This window comes from Nerophis lumbriciformis, linkage group LG02 (genome assembly GCF_033978685.3).
Source record: "Nerophis lumbriciformis linkage group LG02, RoL_Nlum_v2.1, whole genome shotgun sequence".
Classification (NCBI taxonomy): domain Eukaryota; kingdom Metazoa; phylum Chordata; class Actinopteri; order Syngnathiformes; family Syngnathidae; genus Nerophis; species Nerophis lumbriciformis.
Window position 1 is genome coordinate 46706360 of NC_084549.2, and position 17716 is coordinate 46724075.

The 17716-nt window shown below is 40.7% G+C and overlaps 1 protein-coding gene across 8 annotated transcripts in view; it reads right to left on the minus strand.

The window, feature by feature from the left end:
• Positions 1-17716, minus strand: part of vrk2 (VRK serine/threonine kinase 2) — a 99394-nt gene that overhangs the window by 44756 nt on the left and 36922 nt on the right. For 6 of the 8 annotated variants that reach the window (XM_061963596.1, XM_061963579.1, XM_061963571.1 and 3 more), the window contains 2 exons: positions 10104-10196; positions 9646-9778 (listed from right to left, as the gene is read on the minus strand). In XM_061963596.1, coding sequence (XP_061819580.1) covers positions 9646-9778; positions 10104-10196 — 226 coding nt within the window. Of the gene's footprint in view, positions 1-9645; positions 9779-10103; positions 10197-11815; positions 11949-12184; positions 12333-17716 lie in introns of those variants that run through there. The other 2 variants (XM_061963638.1, XM_061963629.1) reach the window with 2 other exon arrangements.

Here is a 17716-nt window from a genome sequence, read left to right on the forward strand (position 1 = left end):
TGCGCACGGCAAATCTATGCCACGCACAAAATCAAATAAAAAAATAAGCGCATAACGATTTTCGACACACGGACACGACAGAGAAAACAGTTTTCGTCATCATTGTTCAAATATTGTAACGTCTGTCGAGACGCTTATCTCCATTCTGTGCCACACGTCCACACCATCAAAATGCCGAGGCAAACATTTCCACATCAACACCGTATGAAAAAAATAGTTATTTTTTTAGTTGTGATTTTCTTCTCTGCATGAAAGTTTAAAATGAGCATATATTAATGCAGTATGAAGAAGAATGTTTTAATGTAGACACATAGAATCATCATACTGCTGTGATTATATGCATCAAGTGTTCATTCAAGGCTAAGGCAAAATATGGAGATATATATCGTGTATCGCAATATGGCCTTAAAATATTTAAAAAAGGCCATATCGCCCAGCCCTAGTTCAATGATGCTATTTCTGTTTGTCATGTATAATTTTGTCTATTTTGTGTTTATCCTCGAATAAACAGGTCAGTTTCTTGTTATCAACCATTGTGTATTATTCAAACTCACCTAATTCAGCTGGCTAGTTGTTATCAAGAGTACTAAAACCCTTTTCAACATGATTCTGACAACTAAGTCGGCTAAATAACTTTAAACTTTAATACATGCTCGGATAGGCCAGTATTGGTCAGTATCGGTATCGGTCAGTATCGGTATCGGATCGGAAGTGCAAAAACCTGGATCGGGACATCCCTATTGTAGATAGATAGCCGCCTCGTGCTGGCAGTTTTTTTTTACTAACCATGCAGGTAAGAGGGATCCGTCTATCCTACCTATAAGTAGTGTTAGGAAAAACGGCTTTACATAATAACGGCGTTACAAACTCTGTTATTTTTACTTACTTTTACTTTACTTTAATACTCTTGGCCCCCTTGGGAGCATAGAGCGTCTACCATGGATCTCCACTTCACTCTCTTCATTATTTATTTTTACTAGTAACAAGTAAACTAATTACTTTTACGTACGTTTCAATGCCGTTAGTGATGCGTTTAATGTTGTTGTAGGTCAACAAAAAAGCGTCAGAAGCACAGTAAAGTCAATGGAGGAAGTAACTTTTTACTAATGAAAGCCAAAACCAGCACCGATCTAAAATAAAATAAAAAATACATTTGATCATACAGGAGGAGGAAACATCAGACAGCAAAAATGAAGGGCAAGTAAGCACGCAAGCACCCTCACACACTTCAACTATTACTACGAGGTAATAATGAACAACAAATCAATGCTTAATATGACAAGCTTGCATTCCTACAATAACCCTTCAATGAACAATGGCAACAAGATCGCCATTGAAGCACATTCAATCTCTTTATTAATTAGCGCTAAAACAATCCAGTAAAAAGATTCAAAAGAACTGCCGTCCCTGCCGGCAAACTTCCACTCTTGCTGTCAAATGTCACTTGGAAACAGGCACCGCCTTTTAAAGGCACACACTCTGCTCTCAAGACACTCCTCAACTGCATATGCCAGATATTTGAAGGATGTTTTTTTTAAGTAAAGCATTACTTACTTTCCCTTGTGATGAATTATATTAATGAAAGAGTAAAAATATAATGGTATTAGTATAAAAACGTTTTAAAAACAATTTAAAAACAAGTACAGTGCCCAGTAGAATCAGTTTCTTGACCCTTTAGATATATATATATATATATATATATATATATATATATATATATATATATATATATAGATATATATATATATATATATATATATGTGTTTATACGTATATATAAATATATATATATATATATAGTAGCTGAGATAGGCTCCAGCGCCCCCCGCAACCCCAAAAGGGAATAAGCGGTAGAAAATGGATGGATGGATGGATGGATATGTGTTTATACGTATATATAAATATATATATATATATATATATATATATATATATATATATATATATATATATATATATATAAACATATATATATATATATATATACATATATATAAACATATACATATATATATATACATATATATATATATATATATATATATATATATATATACACACATACATACAAAACCCAAAACCAGTGAAGTTGGCACAATATCCATCCATCCATTTACCTCCGCTTATCCGAGGTCGGGTCGCGGGGGCAGCAGCCTAAGCAGAGAAGGCCAGACTTCCCTCTCCCCAGCCACTTTGCCAGCTCCTCCCGGGGGGTCCCGAGGCGTTCCCAGGCCAGCCGGGAGACATAGTCTTCCCAACGTGTCCTGAGTCTTCCCCATGGACTCCTGCCGGTCGGACGTGCCCCAAACACCTCCCTAGGGAGGCATTCGGGTGGCATCCTGAGCAGATGCCCGAACCACCTCATCTGGCTCCTCTCGATGTGGAGGAGCAGCGGCTTTACTCTGAGCTCCTCCCGGATGACAGAGCTTCTCACCCTATCTCTAAGGGAGAGCCCCGCCACCCGGCGGAGGAAACTCATTTCGGCCGCTTGTACCCGTGATCTTGTCTTTTCGGTCATAACCCAAAGCTCATGACCATAGGTGAGGATGGGAACGTAGATCGACCGGTAAATTGAGAGCTTTGCCTTCCGGCTCAGCTCCTTCTTCACCACAACGGATCGATACAGCGTCCACATTACTCAAGACGCCGCACCGATCCGCCTGTCAATCTCACGATCCACTCTTCCCCAACTCGTGAGCAAGACTCCTAGGTACTTGAACTCCTCCACTTGGCACATTGTGTAATTAAAAAATAAAAAGAGAATACAATGTTTTGCAAATCCTTTTCAACTTATATTCAATTGAAAAAACTGCAAAGACAAGATATTTAATGTTCAAACTGAGAAACTATTTTTTTTTTTCAAATAATCATGAACTTAGAATTTTATGGCAGCAACACATTGCAAAAAGTTGGAACATGGGCATTCTTACCACTGTGTTACATGGCCTTTCCTTTTAACAACAATCAGTAAATGTTTGTGAACGGTGCACACCTTTTCAATGGGAGACAAGTCTGGACTACAAGCAGGCCAGTCTAGTACCCGCACTCATTCATTATGTAGCCACGCTGTTGTAACACGTGGCTTGACATTGTCTTGCTGAAATAAGCAGGGGCGTCCATGATAATGTTGCTTGGATGACAACATATGTTGCTCCAAAACTTGTATGTACCTTTCAGCATTAATGGTGCCTTCACAGATGTGTAAATTACCCATGCCTTGGACACTAATACACCCCCATACCATCACAGATGCTGGCTTTTGAACTTTGCGCCTATAACATTCCGGATTGTTCCTTTCCTCTTTGGTCCGGAAGACACGACGTCCACAGTTTCCAAAAACTATTTGAAATATGGACTCGTCAGACCACAGAACACTTTTCCATTTTGCATCAGTCCATCTTAGATGAGCTCGGGCCCAGCGAAGCCGGCGGCGTTTCTGGGTGTTGTTGATAAATGGCTTTCGCTCTGCAGAGTAGAGTTTTAACTTGCACTTACAGATGTAGCGACCAACTGTAGTTACTGACAGTAGTTTTCTGAAGTGTTCCTAAGCCCATATGGTGATATCCTTACACACTGATGTTGATTTTTGATATACCGCCTTTGGGATTGAAGGTCCGTAATATCATCGCTTACATGCAGAAATTAGAATAGAATAAAGGTATGGGATTAAGTGTTATTTTTATTAATTTGTGTACCGTAAGGGCACATGACTGGTCTTTTGGGGGCAGAATGCTGGCTGGTGGTACGGGATCAAATACAAATCAGAGTTATCTGGAGTGTTACAATTATTCAAATCGTAATAATCATTATTGGTTATACTAAAGCTATGACAGAAATTCTGGAATATTAATATCTCAGGAAAGGGGTAAACTTCAGCAGAATCAAATGTATGTATGTTTATTTTGTACGTTCTACACTATATTGCCAAAAATATTTGGCCACCTGCCTTGACTCACATATGAACTTGAAGTGCCATCCCATTCCTAACCCATAGGGTTCAATATGATGTCGGTCCACCTTTTTCAGCTATTACAGCTTCAACTCTTCTGGGGTGGCTGTCCACAAGGTTGCGGAGTGTTTATAGGAATTTTCAACCATTCTTCCAAAAGCGAATTGGTGAGGTCACACACTGTTGTTGGTCAAGAAGGCCTGGCTCTCAGTCTCCGTTCTAATTCATCCCAAAGGTGTTCTATTGAGTTCAGGTCAGGACTCTGTGCAGGCCAGTCAAGTTCATCCACGCCAGACTCTGTCATCCATGTCTTTATGTACCTTGCTTTGTGCACAGTCTTGTTGGAAGAGGAAGGGGCCCACTCCAAACTGTTCCCACAAGGTTGGGAGCATGGAATTGTCCAAAATGCTTTGGTATCCTGGAGCATTCAATCAATCAATCAATCAATGTTTATTTATATAGCCCTAAATCACAAGTGTCTCAAAGGGCTGCACAAGCCACAACGACATCCTCGGTATAGCCCACATAAGGGCAAGGAAAAACTCACCCCAGTGGGACGTCGATGTGAATGACTATGAGAAACCTTGGAGAGGACCGCATATGTGGGTAACCCCCCCCCCCTCTAGGGAGACCGAATGCAATGGATGTCGAGTGGGTCTAACATAATATTGTGAGAGTCCAGTCCATAGTGGATCCAGCATAACAGTAAGAGTCCAGTCCACAGTGGGGTCAGCAGGAAACCATCCCGAGCGGAGACGGGTCAGCAGCGCAGAGATGTTCCCAACCGATATACAGGCGAGCGGTCCACCCCGGGTCCCGACCCCGGACAGCCAGCACCCCATCCATGGCCACCGGATCTGTGTGTCTCCCCTTCCACAAGGGATAGGGGGGAGCAGAGGAGAAAAGAAAAGAAACGGCAGATCAACTGGTCTAAAAAAAGGGGGGCTATTCAAAGGCTAGAGTATACAAATGAGTTTTGAGATGGGACTTAAATGTTTCTACTGAGGTAGCATCTCTAACTGTTACCGGAAGGGCATTCCATAGTGCTGGAGCCCGAATAGAAAACGCTCTACAGCCCGCAGACTTTTTTTGGGCTCTGGGAATCACTAATAAGCCGGAGTTCTTTGAACGCAGATTTCTTGCCGGGACATATGGTACAATACAATCGGCAAGATAGGCTGGAGCTAGACCGTGTAGTATTTTATACGTAAGTAGTAAAACCTTAAAGTCGCATCTTAAGTGCACAGGAAGCCAGTGCAGGTGAGCCAGTATAGGCGTAATATGATCAAACTTTCTTGTTCTTGTCAAAAGTCTAGCAGCCGCATTTTGTACCAACTGTAATCTTTTAATGCTAGACATAGGGAGACCCGAAAATAATACGTTACAGTAATCGAGACGAGACGTAACGAACGCATGAATAATGATCTCAGCGTCGCTAGTGGACAAAATGGAAAGAATTTTAGCGATATTACGGAGATGAAAGAAGGCCGTTTTAGTAACACTCTTAATGTGTGACTCAAAGGAGAGAGTTGGGTCGAAGATAATACCCAGATTCTTTACTGAGTCGCTTTGTGTAATTGTTTGGTTGTCAAATGTTAAGGTGGTATTATCAAATAAATGTCGGTGTTTAGCAGGACCGATAATCAGCATTTCCGTTTTCTTAGTGTTGAGTTGCAAGAAGTTAGCGGACATCCATTGTTTAATTTCATTAAGACACGCCTCCAGCTGACTACAATCCGGCGTGTTGGTCAGCTTTAGGGGCATGTAGAGTTGGGTGTCATCAGCATAGCAATGAAAGCTAACACCGTATTTGCGTATGATGTCGCCTAGCGGCAACATGTAAATGATAAAGAGTGCAGGGCCAAGAACCGAACCTTGGGGGACTCCGCACGTTACCTTAACATAGTCCGAGGTCACATTGTTATGGGAGACGCACTGCATCCTGTCAGTAAGATAAGAGTTAAACCACGACAAGGCTAAGTCTGACATACCAATACGTGTTTTGATACGCTCTAATAAAATGTTATGATCGACGGTATCGAAAGCAGCGCTAAGATCAAGAAGCAGCAACATAGATGACGCATCAGAATCCATCGTTAGCAGTAGATCATTAGTCATTTTTGCGAGGGCTGACTCCGTAGAGTGATTTGCCCTGAAACCGGATTGAAAAGGTTCACAGAGATTGTTAGACATTAAGTGTTCATTTAGCTGCTGTGCGACAATTTTTTCGAGGATTTTCGAGATAAACGGAAGGTGGGACACCGGCCGGTAGTTTACCATGAGGTCAGGATCGAGGTTAGGTCTTTTGAGCAAAGGATGAATAACCGCTTTTTTGAATGCTAGTGGAACAGTGCCAGAGGAAAGTGATAAGTTTATAATATTTAGCACTGATGGACCTAATAATACAAAAAGCTCCTTAATAAGTTTCCCAGGAAATGGGTCAAGTAGACATGTTGTTTGTTTTGTCCCATTGACACATCTTAACAATTCCTCTAGTGTTATTTCATCAAAGAGAGAGAAACTATTTTGGAGGGCGGTATCCTTCGTAGATACAGTCGTATCTGTGTTAATAGAACCCAGTTGTAGCTGCGATGCATTGTCTTTAATCTCCTTTCTAATGAGTTCAATTTTCTTATTAAAGAAATTCATAAAATCATCTGCTGAGTGGGTGGAGCTACTGGGAGGAGTCCCTTGTTGGGTTAGCGATGCTACTGTACTAAACAAAAATTTCGGATCATTTTTGTTGAGGTGGATGAGATTTGAGTAATATTTAGCTTTAGCTAGGGTAAGCATGTGTTTATAAGTTATTAAACTATCACTCCATGCTTGATGGAAAACCTCAAGTTTAGTAGCGCGCCATTTGCGTTCCAGCTTTCTACATGAAGGGACGGCGTGGCGCAGTGGAAGAATGGCCGTGCGCGACCCGAGGGTCCCTGGTTCAATCCCCACCTAGTACCAACCTCGTCATGTCCGTTGTGTCCTGAGCAAGACACTTCACCCTTGCTCCTGATGGGTGCTGGTTAGCGCCTTGCATGGCAGCTCCCTCCATCAGTGTGTGAATGTGTGTGTGAATGGGTAAATGTGGAAGTAGTGTCAAAGCGCTTTGAGTACCTTGAAGGTAGAAAAGCGCTATACAAGTACAACCCATTTATCATTTATCATTATGATAATTTATGGGCTCTAGTTTCTTCTGTAAACCATGGGGTGCGCCTTTTAGGGGCTCTTTTAAGCTTTAGCGGTGCTATACTATCAATGGTGTCGCGCAGGGCGTCGTTAAAGTTGTTAGTGAGGTTATCAATAGAGCCGACATAATTTGGGAATGGTGCCATTACCGAAGGCAGTAGGCCAGCAAGAGTCATCGTTGTGGCAGCATTAATGTTGTGGCTGCTATAGTAGTTATTATTATTAGTTTGTTGACAATGAGTCAGAACTTCAAATTTTATAAGGTAATGATCGGACATTACTTTAGTATACGGGAGTATCGTAACTTTGGAGGTGGTGACACCCCTGACCAGCACTAGATCTATCGTATTTCCGTTGCGATGCGTAGGTTCATTTATTATTTGTGTAAGACCACAGCTATCAATTATAGTCTGGAGCGCCATGCACTGAGGGTCCGATGGGGTATTCATATGGATATTAAAGTCCCCCATTATGATTATATTGTCGGCGTGCGTCACTAAATCAGCAACGAACTCTGAAAATTCACTGATGAAGTCCGAATTGGGTCCTGGGGGGCGGTAGATAACAGCCAGGTGGAGAGGCAGCGGTGTGACAAACCTCATAGTAAGCATCTCAAACGAGTTATATTTATTATTTAGGTTCGGGGTAAGATTAAAGTTTTTATTGTGTATGAGTGCAACTCCCCCACCCCTTTTAATGGGACGGGCAATATGCGCTCCCGCATAGCCAGGAGGAGACGCCTCACCCACCGCAAAGAAATCGTCTGGTTTGAGCCAGGTCTCGGCGAGACCAATAACGTCAAGATTATTGTCTCTAATGACCTCATTAACTAATAACGTTTTGGAAGATAATGATCTTATGTTTAAGAAGCCCATATTATAGGTAGTGGGCTGTTTTGAGGAGTTTTTGTTGAAATTATCCGTAGTAGCAATATTAATAATGTTGTGTTTATTATGTGTAGTGCACTTTAAATAATTTCGACCATATCTAGGAATTGATATGACGGGAATTTTCCGATTGTTTGCTTGATGTTGTGATAAACCGAACGCATCATAACTTGCCACCTCAGTAGAGTGCATGTCTACTTCTGACACAGAAAAAACATTTTTTGAGTTGTGTATTGTTCTAAAATAGTTGCTATGTGTGCAGGTATTATCCAGCCTGGCGCTGGCTAGTTCTATTTTAACAAACTTCTCACCCGGACTAGCGCTTCTTTGAGGATTAGCCTTTCGCTTTGTTGTTAGCCCCGCTCGGCATCCCCGCTTCTGCTTCCGCTCACACCGCTTACGTGTCTTCCGTTGACGGTCCTCGCTGGCACTTAACTCCGCTGCTTTCGAGGCCGCTGGATGTAGCCGGCGAAGAATCCCCATGCTAGCGAGGAGGTCGAAAGTACCCGCATCTTTCAGCCTATAACGGCCCGATCTATCCACATCCAGAATCGTCTGTCGGTCGTATCTGATCACGAAGTGTCCACGCTGTGAGCCAGCCATGAAATAGACAGAATTGACGGGTATTTTTGCCAAATCGCTCTACATTTCCAAGAGCGTCTGCAAGCCACTGCCATCAGGGCGCCGCCATCTTGTTACAGAGTTTTTTTCTCTGGAACTAAGGGGCCAAGCCCAATTCCTGGAGCGGGCCGCTTCTTCTTCCAACAGGACTGTGCACAAAGCAAGGTACATAAAGACATGGATGACAGAGTCTGGCGTGGATGAAATTGACTGGCCTGCACAGAGTCTTGACCTGAACCCGATAGAACACCTTTGGGATGAATTAGAACGGAGACTGAGAGCCAGGCCTTCTCGACCAACATCAGTGTGTGACCTCACCAAGGCGCTTTTGGAAGAATAGTCGAAAATTCCTATAAACACACTCTGAAACCTTGTGGACAGCCTTTCCAGACAAGTTGAAGCTGTAATAGCTGCAAAAGGTGGACTGACATCATATTGAATCCTATGGGTTAGGAATGGGATGGCACTTCAAGTTCATATGTGAGTCAAGGCGGGTGGCCAAATACTTTTGGCAATTTAGTGTATCTCTAGTTCTGGTCTCAGGTGTTCAAATCTGTATAATGTTGTTTTTGTGAGTGTATTGTATGGATCTGCTAGTCTTTTCAACAATTGACACACAGATTATCGGTCATCTTGGTGTAGGTAATGTACAAAAGTTGAATCGAGGCAAATGGACTTGTTAGTTGTTCACGCGTAAGTGCTTTGCTACCAGGTGTGACTGGCCGGTTCACATGATTAGGTCATGCCACCTTTCTGGTGGCAAAAGGCTAGTGACCACTTTCTCTAAGGAGTGAGACCTCACAAGGTTAGGATGTTGTATACAGCAACAATCTTTCACAACCTCATTTGACACACCCAACAGGGAACTATTTATGGAATCTCACCAAAACATTCAGAGCTCAAGAACCTTTTGGATTAAAGATAAAATGTCTTCAACTATCAAAAAAAAGTTCAGTTACCTCGAGTCAACTTTTGGGGGCTACTTTTCCAGCGGCTACAACCTACCAACACCTTTGTGGGCATCAAGACTTGTGTACTCAATAGTTCCATTGTGGCCTTTCTTTGGGTTTTCCTTATACTCTTTGTGTGCTCCATCAGGGCAGTACCTGTAGGACAGCCCATAGTCGACTAAGTAGACCTACAATACAGAAAAGACAAAACGGAAAGCGATCAAACTTTTATAATCTGAGTGTTGTACATGCACAAGTATAGCTGCATGTTCTTCAAATACACTAAAAAATAAGATTCCAAAATGTTTTAAATTTCATGAAAGTAAATAAATGTAGAAATAGAACATGTACGTAATCCAAAAACGACAACAAATAAACTATGTTGGTTATTTATCGAAGGATAGTTCTAATGACACAGCATTTGGATTTTAAATCCAACTATATTTACAACACAAATTTGGCAGTTAGAAGTTGTCAGGAAGTTAAGTCTATAGAGATCTACAATGGACTAACCTTTTGAGAGTCTTTGTAACCCAGCATGAGGTTGGAAGCTTTGATGTCTGCATGGACATACTCATTCTGATGCATATACTCCAGCACATCGACCTAGAAGTGGACAAAGGAATGTCATTTTTTATGTATACAGACAGCCTAGTGAAAGACTACTTGATGTATCGGAAACGAAAAATGCTATTTCATTAAGTAAAACAGTCTGCTGGTGTGTCAATGTTTTGCGCTTGGACGGCAGTCATTAAAAATTATTTGTCCGCTACAGAATTTTGAATGAAAAATGTGACTGGTTGCTTGAACCCCTAATTTTTTTGGAGCTTTGTGTTGTATTAAAATCTTTGAGTATTTAAGGAAGTGACCAACTACTAAAAATTAGGGGTGTAGGTACCGTACTATTGCGGTTTCAAAGTCTTTAAAATAATGTTCCGACGGTGTCAAACAAAAACTTGGTGTGCAGTTTTTTTCTGGCGCTTTAGCGTTGGCCAGGTCTGAAATAAACTACATTGACCAAAATCCTATGCAGAGCAGAGGGCCGACAAGGTGGAGGCGAGGAACGTCATAAGGAGCAAGTGAAGTGTGTTCGTAGTAGATGAGAGGAATTGTTTGGAAAATTTCCTGAAAAATTCATTAAAACCTATCCATAACAGAGTTATGTTGTTAACAAAACACACAAAGGAACCCTGGCAAAAACAAAACCTATTTGGCGAAGGTAAGAAAGAAAGAGAGAGATTCACTACAATATTATCGTACCTTGGTCTTTATATCGTGATAATATCGTACCGTATGATTTTGATACCGTTACATCTGTCACGGGGTGGTGAGCGTTACTTCGGCGTGACCCCAAGGATGCAGAGAACGGCAGGCAGAATGCAAGTAAAACACAATTTATTACCTACAAAGAGACGTGGAACCCAAAACAGCACAACACTGAAAATAAAATAAACTAAACTAAATATAACTAATTAAACAAGGAACAGGTGTGCTGACAGGACATGGCACAGAAAGTGAAGGTGCTGCAAAATACAGGGACCAAACAGAACACACTGACAAAACAAGAGCACCAGGACACGAAGTGATTCTAAACACAGGAAAACACAAACATAATCAAACTGTCAGTAGCACTTCTGACAACCCTACTAAAAGATAAACTTCAAATGTTCTGTGTAAATAAATTCAGGGCTTCTTAGTTTTCTTTTAAAGGGTAACTGCACTTTTTTTTTTTAATTTTGAATATCATTCCCACTGCGATGAGGTGGCGACTTGTCCAGGGTGTACCCCGCCTTCCGCTCGAGTGTAGCTGAAATAGGCTCAAGCGCCCCCGCGACCCCAAAAGGGAATAAGCGGTAGAAAATGGATGGATGGAATATCATTCCCAATCCTTATGAAAGACAAGCACACATTTGTTTTGTTTTAGGCATTTTAACTAGTAAATAAATGTGATCAAAAGTCAGTTTACAATGGAGTCAATGAGAGACACTCTATTCTGCCTATAAAGCGCTCAAAAAAAAAACATCCAAGCACCTGCTGTAGGTATATGTAATTTAGTAACAGGCACAATGATAATAACATGTAACGTTTACATTTTTGCTCATTTTAAGCATATAGCGGCGCATTAATTTCAAAAACGCATCACAACGTTCGCTTTTTCCTTTGCCTAGAACACTGATTACTACTAAATTCATGAGAGCCAACAAACATAATAAACCATCACTTACTGTACAATGTGTGGGAAACCGACCTTTAGAATGTTGATACTATATTCCCGTATGAAGCAAAGGTGGTAATACTAATCGCCACAATTGGCGAGGCGTGTTTTAAAGCAACACTTGAAGCGCGGCCATACTTGCCAACCTTGAGACCTCCGAATTCGGGAAATCGGGGGGAGGAGTATATTTATAGCTAGAATTCACTGAAATTAAAGTATTTCTTATATAATTATATATATATATATATATATATATATATATATATATATATATATATATATATATATATATAGTACAGTAAACAGTAATGAAAAGACAGTTGTTCTACTAGCTGTACTGTACTTGCTGCTTACTTTAAAAAAAAAAAATAACACTTACCTTTCACTATTTGAGTAGCCTTTGTTTTGCCATTTGAGTACTGGCGAGCGATCTCTGAACATATCCTTCACGGATTAGTTGAAATCATCCACAAATGAGAACGGAATGTTGCTTGCAAGGTGGCCCATAATACTGAGTTGCCGCCGCTTCTCTGACCGTTCATGAGTGACTATATCCATTCGGCCACCGTGTTATGGGTTGTAGTTAAACCTATGGATAACGGGGACATACATAATAGTCTCCTTTTCAGGTGAGAGAGGACGCTAAAGGCAATGTCTTTAAGACACGCCCCCAATATTGTTGTCCGGCTGGAAATTTTGGATATTACAACGTGCCGTAGTTTTGAAGCAATGCATGATGGGAATCCGGATGTTAAGTGTCAGTGTATTGTAATAATCCCAGGAATGTAGGCTCATACGACTTCTTTGTTTGTCTTGTCTTTATTGCACAAGATGTAATTCAACCACACAACAGCTCCAATGTGTGTCAATCCCTTTTCCCCGCAAAACCCCAACACCCACTTCTTATTAACAACGTCACTTCCCTATCTCTCCCGGAAGTCCCGCCCCCCAGCCACAGTCATTGGCTAACACCCCGTAGCCAGCCGCTACAGTATTAACGTGCCGGCTGGAATAAACACACGCTGAGAAATAGCTCCGTGTCTGCCTAGGTTATAGATAAACCTATGGATAACGGAGACATATATAATGGTCTCCTTTTCAGGTGAGAGACGACGCTAAAGGCAGTGCCTTTAAGGCACGCCCCCAATATAGTTGTCCGGCTGAAAATCGGGAGATTTTCGGGAGAATGGTTGTCCCGGGAGATTTTTGGGAGAGGCACTGAAATTCGGGAGTCTCCCGGAAAATTCGGGAGGGTTGGCAAGTATGAGCGCGGCGCTTCCTTGTTTAAAGTGTCACTTTATCGTTAGTTTTGAAGCCCAAATACCTCCATATCGCGCTTCACCACCCTCTTTATTAACCAGTTGAATTGTTGTTTTTTGCCATTCTTCCTCTCCAAGATCTTATTGCTTGTATGCACTTTGTGTGTGCGTTTTGACACACAACATCATGCGCTTCTGTAGTGACCGCAACACAGCGGCACTTAGATGAAAGAACGGTACCGGTACATTTCAAAGGCAGTATAGTACCAATTTCAATCAATTGGTATCGCGGTATTTTATTAGTACCGGTATACCGAACGCCCTGCGATGAGGTGGCGACTTGTCCAGGGTGTACCCCGCCTTCCGCCCGATTGTAGCTGAGATAGGCTCCAGCGCCCCCCGCGACCCCAAAGGGAATAAGCGGTAGAAAATGGATGGATGGATGGACGGTATACCGAACAACCCTACTCCATTGTAAGCAGACTTTTATTTATGTTTATTTATGAGTTACAATGCATTAAAATTCTCTTCTTGTCTCTCATAATGACTGTAAACGATACGTAAAATTCCAAAAAGGTGCAGTTCCCCTTTAAGACTATTTAGAATGTAATGACAACACAAAGTCGAAAAAAGATAGACATGGACATTAATTGACAGAAGAAGAGGGCGAAAAAAAAACTAAATCACACTTTAAAAAGTTTATGTTATGCATTCAATATCAAGTGAGCCATGTACCAGAAAAAGCATCAAACTCCACATAATCCACATTGGCTGCGCATCACACACGAAGACCAACCGCTCACCTTGTACTGACCTGATGAAGCCCAAAAGTTTTTGGACCAAGACTTGGTATAAGACAAAACATTTGCATATTGTTTCTTTAATTACACACTCAATGATGTTTACTATTTGGATTTTGGAAGTTTACTTTTACACTTTTTAACATAAAAAAAAAAGTGTTTGACTAAGGTATAGTGAACTCATTATTACATGTTGCTGTTATGTCACAAATCATTAGTCTTTGATAATGATTGTGAGGGGGGTGAGGGCAGCAAGAGAAAAAGTGTGTGTGGGGGGGCTTGCAATTTGGATAGGGGCACCCTCTGACTTTTGAAAACAGTGCTCTTTTTTACCTTAGAGAGAAAAAAACTAAAGGCTGGATAGTCTTCTACTGTACCTTCTTATCAATTTGTTTTCTAACATACACCTGTAAATTCTATGTAACATTTATACATAAATATGGGGAAAAAATGATAATGCAAGGAAGACTGCTATTTGAACATCAACGGGCTTAACACACCTGTTAAAAGAGCCAAGGTATTTAATCACCTTATGCACTTAAAATATGATGTAGCTTTTCTGCGAGACCTACATTTTTATCAAAGAAAAAAGACTGGGCAGGTCATGAATTCCACTCCAATTGTAAATCAAGATCTCGTGGTCATTTAAAAATCAATTTATATATATTACCTGAGACCCAAAAAGATTTGTAATGGTTACCGAGCTCCTTTATCACAGATCAGTTGTTTTAATTAAATTTGTACAATAATTATGTTTATGGCCCAAACTGGGTTGACAATAAATTTAAGGAACAAATAGTTTACTTACTCCAAACCTGAACTCACAACAACTGATCTTTGAGGAAGATCTAAACTGTGTAATTGACTTTGTACAATCCTAAGTCTACAAACATACAAATATGGCCAGGTTGCTATCAGCCTTTATGGACCAGATGAGGAGTGTTGACCTGTGGCGTCAACTATTTTTATAGGACTGCGACGATAATCATTAAGACAATTATTCGAACGAAAATGAACTTGATAACTTTGCCGACATCGATAACTTGCTGTTTTTGTATTCTTCGTCTATTGATTCTCAACATGGTGCAAGAGGGTTTACCGTGTACATCACTCTCATCACTTGAGCGTTTTCATTTAAATTGGCCCTATTCAGCCAAATCAACTTTTCTTACCCGATGTACCTGTTTTCCTGCATTTAGGATCCCCGTAAGTCCCGAAAATGTGAAATCAAACAATGTAGGTGTGGTGGGGATATTTATAAAACAATGTTGGCATTTTCCAAACTTGCTCCAAACGAGCAGTTTGGAATTGAAAATTTTGCATATATCTTCTTGTTGTGGGGCAGACTGGCTCGTACATGCACATACATGCTAAAATCCTTCTCTGTAGCGTACAGTAGCATATAGTTCAAAGTTATATCTGTCGGTAGACTCAATATGGAAGAAATAAAAACTACAACATAGCTGACAGGGTGAAGATGCAGTCAAAGGGGGCTTGGCACGTAAACAAAATCGTCCATAAAACAGCGCAGTCTGAAGAGACAGTAAGAATGCGGTCTGTAAGGCAAAATATATGCAAAATTTTGACCAAAGCACCTGTTACTTAGACCAAAATTTAAAAAAAATCATAACCCCTTTAATAGCAGAGCAGCCAGCCTAAAATGCGTGTATCAGACGGAAGCAGAATTCTACAACATATTTCTGCAGAAAAGTTATGTTATATCGCACACAGGGATGTTTTTTACCCTTTGCTTTTATGTTTCGCCGTATTTGTTGCATCTTTTTGGTCTAACTTGATTATAAAAGCTGTTGATCAAGAAAATGTTTTGCTTTTCTAGTACAGTGTCCTCTGTGTAACACGTCCTAAAGGAAACAATGACTCGAGCAATAGCTCAGGGCAGAACATTCATAGTTTGTTGTCCAGTTATTGTTGAAAGTTTGATTTATTTAGATTTTTTTCAGGGTTGAATTAAGTCTTTCTACTCACCCCACTGCTGCTCCATTGTGACACATATGCCTCGCTGTTGCCCCCTATGGGGTGGCGAGAGTACTGCATACATAATCAACCCGAGTTTAAATGGTTTCATCGAGCCTACTTGGGTGATGTTCCGTGGGCAAAATGAAAAGTTTTGGCGGGCCGGATGTGGCCCGCGGGCCGCCAGTTGAATGGCCCTGCTCTAGACACATTACAAAAAAACAAACACCAGCAAAAATTGGTGAGACAGCCGGGAGCGCAATGAGAAAAAAACAAAATGTTGACATCAGCCAATAATACAACTTAAAGCTTAGTCTTTAAAAAAACAATACAAAACAAAAAAAGTTACAAATACATACAGTCGTGGTCAAAAGTTTACATACACTTGAAAAGAACATAATGTCATGGCTGTTTTGAGTTTCCAATCACTTCTACAACTCTTATTTTTTTGTGATAGTGATTGGAGCACATACTTGTTTGTCACAAAAAACATTCATGAAGTGGGTCGTACACGTACGTACGTGTACACACACACACACACACACACATATATATACATACACACGCATATGTATACACAGGACCGTCTCAGAAAATTTGAATATTCTGATAAAGTCCTTTATTTTCTGTAATGCAACTAAATGCATGAAAATGTCATACATTCTGGATTCATTACACATCAACTGAAATATTGCAAGCCTTTTATTATTTTAATATTGCTGATTATGGCATACAGCTTAAGAAAACTCGAAAATCCTATCTCAAAAAATTAGAATATTTCCTCAGACAAAGTTAAAAAAAAAAGATTTATAACAGCAAAACAAAATCAAACATTTGAAAATGTCAATTAATGCACTCAGTACTTGGTTGGGAATCCTTTTGCACGGATTACTGCATCAATCAGAATCAGAATCAGAATCAGAATCAGCTTTATTGTCATTACGCAAGGTAACGAGATTGAGGCCATTCCATACAGTGCGATGTGTGCATGCTAGAAAAACAATGTGCAAATATATAAAAATTTAAAAAATGTAGAAGTGCAATGAATATGGTGTGAAATGAATATATACATGAAAAAACAAAACAAAAACAGGGTGGTTGGTGGAATGGGTTATTGCACCGAAGAGAAGGCAGTTATGAGGGACAATGGGGCAGTCCGTTCAGGATGGTTATGGCCCTGGGGAAGAAGCTGTTCTTTAGCCTGTTTGTTTTGCGGCGTGGCATGGAGGCAATCAGCCTGTGGCATTGCTGAGGTGTTATGGATGCCCAGGATGCTTCAATAGCGGCCTCTAGTTCATTTGCATTATTGGGTGTGGTGTCTTTCAGCTTCTTCTTCACAATACCCCACAAATTCTCTTTGGGGATCAGGTCAGGGGAGTTGGCAGGCCAACCGAGGACAGTAATGCCATGGTCAGTACACCAGTTACTGGTGGTTTTGGCACTGTGGGCAGGTGCCAGATCATGCTGGAAAATGAAATCATCATCTCCATAGAGCTTTTCAACAGATAGAAGCATGTAGTGCTCTAAAATCTCTTGGTATACAGCTGCATTGACTCTGGACTTGATGAAACACAGTGGACCAACACCAGCAGCTGACATGGCTCCCCAAACCATTGCTGACTGTGGGAACTTCACACTGGATTTCAAGCAACTTGGATTTTGCTCCTCTCCAGCCTTCCTCCAGACTCTAGTGCCTTGACTTCCAAATGAAATACAAAACTTGCTTTCGTATGAAAACAGGACTCTGGACCACTCTGCAACTGTCCAGTGCTTCTTTCCAGAGTCTTTTTTTTTTACATGGTCTGAGGAAATATTCAAATTTTTTGAGATAGGATTTTTGAGTTTTCTTAAGCTGTATGCCATAATCAGCAATATTAA